Source organism: Zea mays, chromosome 2 (genome assembly GCF_902167145.1).
Source record: "Zea mays cultivar B73 chromosome 2, Zm-B73-REFERENCE-NAM-5.0, whole genome shotgun sequence".
Classification (NCBI taxonomy): domain Eukaryota; kingdom Viridiplantae; phylum Streptophyta; class Magnoliopsida; order Poales; family Poaceae; genus Zea; species Zea mays.
In genome coordinates, this window is record NC_050097.1 from 201504161 (window position 1) to 201515024 (window position 10864).

Here is a 10864-nt window from a genome sequence, read left to right on the forward strand (position 1 = left end):
TTGGCTGCTCAATTCGGATGTCGTCATGTCAGACGGACGGAAACCGTACGGGTGGGTTAGATGAAAAGTACCATCTAAAAGACTGCAAGGTAGGGCCATGGAGCAGCAAGATGGAACTATCATAGGGGCACAACTGAGGGGGTAGTTTTTCTTTATAACTCGTCATGCATGTGTGCAGACCAATAGGCCGGGTTTATGGAGATAGACCCCACCGGGTTGTCGTACACGTATGCGTTACCTAGTTACAAAAAAGGGAAACAGTTTCGACCCCTCAGGCCTGCTCTATGGATAGAACTTACAGAGATGTTTCGGCATCGGGGTAAGGTACTCCTCTAGTCGTAGCTAGATGGTTGCCCTTGGGTCGGTGTATTCCTGTTACCTCAGAGGGTCCTTCCCAGCTAGGGGAGAGTTACGAAGCCCTTCTTGGTTTGGTACTTGCCGCAGGGTTAGGTCCCGACCCCAGGTTCCCATCTGCATTTGACACGGGAGCCCTTGTCTTTGGCTGTGGCCACTCCCGCGCGTACCTGCCGGTAGCCTAGACCCGTGGGGAGTCCAGAAGGGTTTCCGGAGACCGGGGAACTCGGGGTTCCTCGGGGTTCCGTCTAGTTGTCTCCATTGGAGTAGGAGCCTCCGGCGAAGACATCCTTCAGGTCCCCCTCGGGTGACTGATAACCAAGGTCCCGTTCAGCCGCGGCCACCTCGCCGTCGTCCACCTTCTCTTTGCCAGGCCGGCGACGGGGTGGGGAGCCGTCTTTGGAAGACTGCTCACGCCGCTCACTGACGTGTTTCGCGAGGTCAATGATCTCGCGACACTCCGCGACGCTGTGGCGACCGTTGGGGTGCACAGGGCATGAGCCGTTGTTACCCCTCTACGGCCGTGGGCGTTTGTTGCGGTCGCCCTGGCCTTCGGTCACGGCTGCGACCACTAGAGCGGTGGACCGCGGCCTCTAGTAGTCGCGGTCCTTCTTCCTTTTCTTCTTTCCGTCCCGGGGGATGGCACCCAAGCCTCCCGACTGGATAGCTCCGGTTTGTGGGGCTGAGTGCCATGCACGGCCCTCGGCGGCTCTTGCGCATTTATCGGCCAGAGCGAAGAGTGTGGGGACAGTTTCCACGTCATGTGTGGCCAACTTCTCCAACATTTTTTCATCACGCACTCCCTGTCGGAAGGCCGTGATGATGGAAGCATCAGAAACTCGAGGTATAGTACCTCGCACCTTGGTGAAGTGGGAGATGAACTTTCGGAGGGTCTCCCCGGGCTCCTGCCTCACCGCATGGAGGTGGGCCTCCACACAATGCTGCTGGTAAGCACTGGCGAAGTTCGCAATGAACTGCGCGCAGAGCTCCTCCCAGGAGTAGACTGACCCCAGGGTAAGGTTCATGAGCCAGGTCCGAGCAGGTCCAGACAAGGCTACATGAAAATATGTCACCATCACAGCGGTGTTTACACCTGCTGCCGTGATAGCGGTGACGTACACCTGCAAGAACTCCGACGGGTTCGATGTCCCGTCGTACTTTTTCGGCAGGTGCGGCCGAAACTTGGGCGGCCATGATGCCGCGTGGAGATGATCCGCAAGAGTGGCACAGCCCACACCGGCCAAGGGGACACCCGTTTGGGGCCGGGTGCCCATCGGTGCCTGTGGTGCAACTGCAGCGAAGTCTTGGTCGAGGTTGCGACCATCTATGTTTTGGCGGCGCTCGTGCATTCTTTCCAAAGAGACCCGGGCATCCTCTCCCGCACGCCTGCAGTTGAGTTCTGCCCAGAGGTCGTTGGTCTGTGCACCCCTTACTGAGGGCGAGCACACAGATGATGACGCCTCGTGTTGGCGCCGGGATGACCGCGTCCTCGACCTGGTCGAGGTAGAATGTGCCATACCGAGTAGTCGGTCGACGTCGTCCCGCCATTGCTTCATGGCCCCCGATGAGGTCGTGGAGCTTGGAGGGTGTCGCAACAACTCCCTGGCCGCTAACAATGCTCCCGGAGTCGCCCTCGATGGAGTTCGGGACGTCTGTGCAGCCGTGTGCTGCCGTGCGGTGTGCACAGCAGCAGTGCCTGGCACGGGGTGGTTGGGAACTTGCAGCGTGAAGGAAGCATCCTCTTCCTCCACCACGACATCCACCTAAGTCTCGGCACGGTGCTCGACGATTTGCACCATCATGCTTGGGCAAGGTGACAAGCAAAAACCTAATGCCTAGCCCCTACCTGGCGCGCCAAATGTCGGAGAGCAAATCTCTGGCCGGGTGGCGGAGTGCACTCGCCCTAAATCCTAAGATGAGGAGGGGCCTAGGCGTTTCGCTTGTTAGTCGGGAAGACGGGTAGAACACAAGAACACAAAGATTTAGAGTGGTTCGGGCCGCCGGAGCGTAACACCCTACTCCACTGTGTGATGTATTGCTCGTGAGCTTGTATGAACTTGTGAGTGTCTGAGTGAGCCTAAGATTGGGTCTGTCTGTAATGTCGCATGTCTCCCCTTTTATAGCTGAAGGGGAGCATGCACAAAGGTACTAGGCCCCGACATGTGGGCCCAGGGACATAAAGAATATAGCACTTGGGTTTACAAATGTTTGCTGCTGGAGCAATCTTCTAGTGCCCTGACACCCGAGATCTCTGTATCCTCGGCGTGCAGGGGAAGCCTCTCGCAGAAGGGATGATGAGTACAGTGCACCGCTCGACACGAGCGCACTGTTTGCCAACAGACTGAATAGGCGTGCCGTCTGCTGGGTGGCCCTGACGCCGCCTGCCAGCGGATTGGACAGGACGCATTAAATGCTGAGAGGGCACATCGCTCGACAGCGTGGTGGTAGGCGGCGCGTCCTTTCCGCAATGAATGCAGATGTTGCGTGGCGTTATAGGCCTCGCGCCAGGCCCAATCCGTTGGCTTATGTCACGGGCCACAAGCCACGCGGCAGCAGCGGGTTTCTGCCTGAGCGGGGAACGCAGGGCCTGGACGCGTGTCAGCTCCGGACCCTTACTCAAGCCGGGGTCCTCCCCATCCCGGGACCTTGCTAAGGCCCGGACCTTACTCGACGGAGCCTGGGGCCTACCTGAGGGGTCCGGCATGCCTTCCTGGGAGCCCCGGACTTGTATGCACAGGGGTCCGGTGTCCTTCTGCGGGGGTCCGGACCCAGTAATACATCCTGGGATGTATTACCTTCCCTTGCCACACGATGCCTTTGGACCTGCCCATGCGATGGGGTCGGGTGCCATTCTCCGTGTGACCTGGAGACGTTGTACATGTACAACACCTTCATACTGTAGAAGAGGGTACCCCTAATTTAGGGTACCGACAGAGTGAATCAAAATCTCTCCAAGTCTCAATTCCACTCAAAGTATTTAGTGACTAGAAGAGAGAGTTTTGCCGTGTACATTTGAGCTCTTGTGCTTGGATCGCTTTTCTTCTTCCTCCTTTCTTGTTCTCAACTCAATTGTAATCAAAGCAAGAGACACCAAGTTGTGGTGGTCCTTGTAGTGGACTAAGTGTCCCGTTTGATTGAAGAGAAAAGCTCACTCGGTTTAAGTGACCGTTTGAGAGAGGGAAAGGGTTTAAAGAGACCCGGTCTTTGTGACTACCTCAATGGGGAGTAGGTTTGCCAGAACTGAACCTCGGTAAAACAAATCACCGTGTCATTTTCCTTATTCGCTTGTGATTTGTTTTCGCCCTCTCTTTCAGACTCGACTTTATTTCTAACGCTAACCCCGACTTGTAGTTGTGCTTAAACTTTATAAATTTCAGATTTGCCTATTCACCCCCTCTAGGCGACTTTCATTAATCCTTAGTGAAAGTATGTAGTACAACCTTTTAAGTCTATCTTGGCCAAAATTGCTCTCTAGAAAATACTGGTTCAGCTGGTTTTCAGGCTGGTTCAGCTGGTATTCAAAAACCAGCTCAGTCGGTTTTGGACCAGCTTAGCCGGTTTTGACTCCGGTCCACCCACCAGCTCAACCGGTCACTGAACCAGAATTCAGTATGGTGGAAACCGGTTCAGTCGGTTTTAAAACCGGCTCAGCCGGTTTTTGAGCAGAAAAGTAAAAAACAGCTAGTTTTGGAGCCCCACCTATATATACTCACTCCTACCTCTCTTCCCCATAGTAGAGCACGACTCAAACTTCATTCCTAACCTAAGAAACACCTCCCACTCTCTCTCGCACACCTCTTGCCTCTCCCATTTCAAATCTTTGGAGAGAAATCTTTGAGTGAGATTGAAGAGCTATGATTTTTGTGCTTCATCTCCAAATCCTTCTTGTTCTTCTTGATTCGAGCTTTGGTACTACATCTAGTTCTTTATGGATTCATTACTCTTGGAGCTTGTAGCTCCTAGATGACTAGATGCCTCTTATGAGTCTCCAAATCTTGTGGAAGACCATAAGAAAGTTTGTACTACCCGCTCATTTGAGCAAAGATTAGTGTGTGGGCTTGACCTTTGTGGTCGGCAAAGGGAGGATTAGGGTTGAAAGAGACCCGACTCTTTGTGGGCGCCTCAACGAGGAAGTAGGGCACCTTGGTGGTGTGACCGAACCTCAAGATAAATCTTGTGTCTCTTGTGTTCTTGCTCATTGTGTTTGTTCGTGTTCTTCGTTCTCTCACCATTTCGTGGAAGATTTGTTTATATCTTTTTGGTGTGTGGATTTTGAGAAGTGCCCTTCTCAGATCTACTACTTTGAACCCTGTGGATCATCTAGAACATCTCATTTCCAAAGTTAAGTGAGTGAATTTCGAGATCAATTCAGTTTTATATCTCATTATTTAGTTGAGCTCGTGCAAACCGGTTGAACCGGTTTTGACACCGGCTGAACCGGTTTTACCCAGTTCGTTTCTAGTTTTTGTTGAAAAAGTTTCCGCTTGCCTATTCACCCTCTCTAGGCAACTTTCAACTTCCTATAGAGAAAGTAATTGAACCCAATTATAGAGAAAGTAATGTAGAGGATATACTTCCTATTAAACTATATTTTGTAATTAAACATTAAAACCATCAAACTTGACTGATTTCAATAGTTGGGTGTCTAAAGGTTTTCGTTTTTTCGAGTTCGAGGGTCAAAATCAAACTCAAGCGATAATTTGATGGCAAAAAATAGACTTCTATGTTTCTTTTACATCAAGGTGAATGTTTTTTCGAAATCATGTTGGAAGCCCTCTTGAAATGAGTTAGAAATGTCTTTTTGAGCCATTTAGAAGTGTATGAATCCAGTTGATAGCAGTTTCCTGGATGGGGCTAAGACGGGAAGGATATTTCCCATTTTAGTTTAATCATAATCGAAGTTTTTTGAGTTAGTTAGGTCATAGCATGACGTGACTCTTATAAAGAGAAAAGGAGGAGAACAAGCTCATAACAACAAATGTTGGCATTTTCATAGCATTTGCTCTACCTTACAAAACAATCAAGTAGATTAGATATATATTTGATGTAGAAAATATCAGAATAGCAATACATCATACAATTGGGTGCAAGGGTTGTCATCTCATGTGGTTTGCTTTTGATAGTACCATAGTCCAACACATCATATAGTTAGGTGCAAAGGGTTGGCATCACCATGCACGTCTGTATAATAAGTGATACTAATTATATGCAGACATTGGTGAAAACCAATGTTGGGATGAGTTCAGACCCGACAAGAGATCTATATTACTATGTATTCATCGTTTACCATTATGCCATTGTTGTTGTCTCATCCAGACATTCAACCATCATAATTGTCATTATCGCAATGCTTAGTTTAGGAATGAGCACTAACACAACTGAAAAGGTCTTCGTTCAGCTTGTGGGTTCAGTGTGAAGGTCAACCCAAACATCTCCTTGATGACCTGCCCCTTCTCCAGGTGTTCTACTAGTTTTGCGACAAGAGCGACACTTTCCCTCACGTGTTCCATGTCAGTCTGTGTCCAGATGCGACGTGATAGCTGTAGTCTTCGTTGTTTGGAATTAAGATCGATCCCCCATTTGTTGTAAAGGCTCTCTCTTTCCAAAAGATTGAGTCTCCTTAGCATTTGCCTGTACAACATGTCTCTTTCATGCCGAAGATTTCTCAAGCTGTTAAGAATAAATATGTACACAATTCATTTTCACATAAAGGGATGAAAATTTGTCGATTTGAGTAAGGGATAGGAGCTATGACAAAACCTACCTTGATGTAGCAGCAGCATTAGCCTCAGATGCAACACTGAAAGAACTTTTAATGAAGGATAATCTTCTGTGCTCCACTTCCAAGTAAATATTGTCTTCTTTGTCCCCCTTAAAGAGGAGGAAGAAATATGTTCTGTGTACTATAGATACATTGCATTCATGCCACAACTCAATGATTTCCTTCTGTTTTTTCTCAAAGTTAATAGGCCACCGTGAAGGAGAGTCGACACTGGTCACTGATATATCTTTATCAACATCATTGGCATGTTTTATGTCCAAAATTTCTTCAGTAACGTCATCCTGCTTAAAAATATATATGCACACGTCAAAATCAGCTTGATGAACTAAAAATATTGGGATATTAGGGAATTCATTTGCGTGTATATAGAGGTAAATATTGTTTATTGCTTGTGTAATGGAAAATTTGAGACCATAAACTAACTAGGTGTCACAAGCAAAACTGATGGGTGACCACTTCTATAAGGAAGCTACTTGTACCTGATTGCCCTCTAGCTGGGATGTACAACACTCTTCTAACTTCTCTTCCACTTTTGTTATGCCAACGACATTGTTGATGGCGTCTTCATCTTCTTCATTACAAGTGAATGTAAGATCATTTGAACAATGACCATTTTCAGGATACAAACTCCTAACGTTCTTTGGCCTTCTTTGAGAATATTTGAAAATGTCACCTGGTCTTGTCATTCTCATATCCAACGAATCACCAAACCAACTATTTGGAATGACCATAAAGCTAGCTCTGCAACTTCTGCTTCTAGTTAGTACACTATCCCTAGAGCTTATCACGCACCTCTTCAGGGCTAAAGATTCATCATTATTTGTTTTTTCGGTATCAGAAGATGGCTCAGAATCACATGTGTACAATTTGATGGCACTGTCTGATGTGTCCGTTATGTTTTCATCATGCTTTCCTTCATCAATGTTTGTGCCAACATGATATCGATCAACAGGAAAGAATAATGGACTCCTCCTAAGCTCATTTGTTTCGATGCACTGGACTTCCTTGCAATGCTCCTCAGAGACCTCTGAGGAAGCCTCCTTATTTGGTTGATATATCTGAATGTTATCAGAAATATGGTTTCTTGGTTGATGCAAGATAGATATTGGATGTACATCAAATGCTTTTGGGCCTAGACCATCTTGTTCTCCATAAACAACATCGTAAGTATCAAAAGAAGAAAGAGCATCTTCAGACACATTATGTGGAAGGGACTCTGAAGACCTATTTCGTTGATCCTGTCAAAAGGAAGCCAATTAGTATGTCATTAAGAAGATCATTGTATGGTTTTATAATAAAGTGTAGCAATAATAGAATAGATACCCATTGTCTTATTGCATGGTCATCAAAATTTTCATCTATTGCAACTCTACGAAAATTGTCAAGTTGAGACTGAACGGTTTCTTTCTGCCCCATCAATTCCTTCAATTGTTCTTCGAGCTAAAAGTCCACAACATTTTTTTCATTCGCAAAACAACATAGATTTTTAAAAATGAACAAAGAATATTGCAACACAAATGTCATGAATGCGGACACAAAAGACAAGGACTCGTTGGGAGTAACAACACCTGTTTGATCAGCTCATCTTTTTCTCTCAAAGCATCAGCATGATTGCTGGTATAGGCTGATCCATGAAACTTCAACTCATTCTCTAGCCTTGCAATTTCTCTCTGAAGATGTTTCACTAACACCTTGTCAGACATCACCACATTGACCTTTGCGTCAGTAACTACATTTTTAGCACAATTTGCAAACAAAAGTGTGTTCCTGGACTGCTCGATATGGCAGTGTGCTGGGCTCATTGTGCAGATAATAGCAGTTCTCGCGTTGCCGCCTAAAGATGACTGCAATATGCGAGTGAGCTTTGAATCTCTGTAAGGGATATGCCCATTTCTTCCCTTGCTGCATCAGAAATGAGTTGTCCAGATTCACTTGTTGTATCATTTGGCTCAAGACAAATTGCAAAAGTAGCACTAATATGATTGGAATTGTGGTTTTATCCGCCAAAGACAGATGGCTAGAGCACCTTAACAGACCTGAGTTGGCGAATGACCTTTCCCAAAGTTAGCAGGCTTCTGTTAATGTGGCTGCCTTCCTTAAGCCTCATACCAGCTGATTGTGTCTGAGAGGCACGCTCACTTCCTGCTAAATCAACAAAATTCTGCCCAGATGGAAGAAATGAAAAAAGTATAATAAGACGGAAATACATGGAACAACTACTATACTTGAGATGTGATAAGAAAATATAGCATGGTAGAGATCCATACCACACAAGCCAGAAGGGTGCTTGAGTTTCCTCGTCCCATGAACTGCTTTGCTGAACTCTCGATCGTCTGCAACTTACACAAGTTTTTTAGAACAAAAACTAATTTCTGCTAAAACATCCGCACATCATTCAGTACTATACAAGGGCCAACCAATCTGAGTATCTGATGAGATCTGGAGCTCGCTTCATTCATAGAAGTTTCCCCGATCTGTCTTTGAGCTATCCTAGGCACACAGAGGATTAGTGCACTAGAAGTAACCTAACGAGATGCTTCTTGCAATCTCATTTCTTCGAATGGAAAACGGAAAAGAAAACGAAACTTTGGTTTAGCACCTTCACACACTGCAAGGAGCTCCAAGAGATGGCCTTTGTCCTTGAGAGTTTCCTCGGTGAGTTTCTCTACCACAGTTCCTTTCTGACCAGATCAAGAATGGCACACATGTAGATAAACATGAGCTTGACATACACGTAAGAAATTTGCATCCTTTTTTAGGTAACCTTCAAGAGCAGTTCACCTCTGGATCATCCAGTAGCCTTAGTTGTGTTGCATCAGGTCTTAAGAGATCCCTCACGGCTTCGTTGTATATCTCCATCGCCGAAAATTTCAGGACGAATTCCCTCTCGGGATGCTGCAGGAGACCAGAAGAGAACGTTGGAGTCGAGCGAGAAATCACAACAAAATAGAAAAAAGTGACACGTGATTTGATTCAGACAAAATCAAATGAACCGATAGTTGTGCAGCAGCCATCAGTCGACCTTGTCAATGTAGTCGTAGATGTCTGACATGCTGCGCTCCGTGATGCCGACCATCGTGTACGTCTTCCCGCTGCTCGTCTGACCGTACGCAAATATGCTTGCTGCCATGAAGAGGTTTCAGACAGAGAAGAAAATTTGTGTAAGAGAACAGTTGCATCTCAGTGCCGTGAAATATGTAATCGGTGTTGCTTCTGAAGAAGAAGCGTAGGTACAATTGATGCCGCTGAGCACCGACAGGGCCACCTGCTTAGCCCCTTCCTCGTACACCTGGCGCGTGCTGCACTTCGGGTTGAACACCCTGTCTGAAAAAGCGCGGAGGACAAGGAGAGCAACATGAATTTTTTATCTTTTGAAACGCGAGCGATGTAGCAGAGCGAGAAGGATGCATGCATTATCACCCACCGTAGGTGTAGGAGGCGGGGAACATGGCGCGCTCAGGGATGTTGCCGCGGAACATGAGGGTGGTCGTGCTCGTGCACTCCCAGTCGGAGCCATCACCGCGCTCCGCCTCTCGTGCGTTCACCGGCCGCAGTCGCACCGACACCAAGATCCGCTCCTCGCTAGCCATTTGCTCTACTCCGCGCTTGCTTGCTGTCGATCCAGCACGAAAACAAACAAGCATGCAATCTAACCCATTACTGGACGCTCACACGCATCACGCACGCACAACCAAAACAACATCGTGTCCATGCGTATCGGGTGCAGAATGCAGCGTGAGATAGCAACAGCGCCTGGCACAAGTAGAGGCCTGCTAGCAAGCAATGACCCAGAAAAAGAGTGCGGTCGATGCTGGCCGCGCGGGCGGCGACCGGCCTCCCCGCGCAGAGGTCGCGGTGGGATACGAGGCAGAAAGGGGCGCGTCACCACCAGCAGTCAACGACACGCTCCGTGCTCCATGCGTAGCAAGTGAAACCAATGCAGCATCCAAGACAAACAGAGGTCGATCGTCGTTACCTCCGGCAAGACGACGACGGTGGTTCGTGGGCTTGGTGAAAGCTATAGGATAATACAGGCGAAGCGCTTCCTCCTCCTCTCCTTCGCGCAAGGAAAGAGGAGGAGGAGAAGGAATGGAGCTGGCCGAGCGGGACAAGAAAAGATGACGGGTGGTTCCTTGGCTAGAAAACAAAAAAGTAAAAAAAGGAAAATCGTAGGGGAGGCATGCTGTTTTCTTCTTTTTTTTTAATTTTATACTATCTTAGGTGGACGCCAATCAATTATCGTAGTCTACGACGTTCACGGTGGACCTGCGTGTGAGCGGCGATGGCGGTGGTTGAGCGCATGGCGATGACCTCCTGCGGAAGCGGCAGCAAGAGCAGAGGCAGTTGCTAAATATAACCAGTCCGAAATTTTTTTATTAGGGAACTAGCATGGACGCTATTTTGGCCCTAAAGTGACTGACGTCCAGGTTGATGCCATGATCGAGGTTTCCTGCACCGCGATGTCTCTTTGTCGCTGCTCTCTCTGCTTCGTCTGTCCAATCGCGTGGCCCCGGTCCCGGCCCCGGCCCCGCATCGTGGATCGCCGGTCTGGCCTCGCCCTCGGCCCCGCGCGACGATTTCCACCCGGCCGGAGCTGGACGCGCGCACGCGCTCATTCGGGATGGCTCGTCGAAGTGGAGGAAGCTCCGCGACGACAAGGCGCAGTTCCTGGACCGACGCTTCGACCTGGACCATCCTCGCGTCCCAGACATTGCCCATCACAGTGCA

The 10864-nt window shown here is 48.1% G+C and overlaps 1 protein-coding gene across 1 annotated transcript; it reads right to left on the reverse strand.

The window, feature by feature from the left end:
- Positions 1-5451: 5451 nt before the first annotated feature.
- LOC100304245 (Kinesin-like protein KIN-7G) lies at positions 5452-10339 on the reverse strand. The gene is made up of 14 exons (NM_001165690.2): positions 10113-10339; positions 9561-9749; positions 9371-9460; positions 9159-9259; positions 8918-9031; positions 8736-8817; positions 8554-8621; positions 8404-8469; positions 8173-8297; positions 7705-8038; positions 7460-7576; positions 6616-7374; positions 6119-6417; positions 5452-6024 (listed from the first exon to the last, which is right to left on the reverse strand). Exons 2-14 carry the CDS (start codon positions 9724-9726, stop codon positions 5724-5726), a joined length of 2622 nt encoding a protein of 873 aa, NP_001159162.2. The 5' UTR covers positions 9727-9749; positions 10113-10339; the 3' UTR covers positions 5452-5723.
- Positions 10340-10864: the final 525 nt, after the last annotated feature.

Bases quoted from the DNA above. Each gene is read 5' to 3' on its own strand.
- LOC100304245 (NM_001165690.2), bottom strand. From the start codon at position 9,726: ATGGCTAGCGAGGAGCGGATCTTGGTGTCGGTGCGACTGCGGCCGGTG. The intron at 9,461-9,560 runs GTGGGTGATAAT...GCGCTTTTTCAG, and splicing joins CCCCGCCTCCTACACCTACG to ACAGGGTGTTCAACCCGAAG. The intron at 7,577-7,704 runs GTGTTGTTACTC...GTGGACTTTTAG, and splicing joins AAGATGAGCTGATCAAACAG to CTCGAAGAACAATTGAAGGA.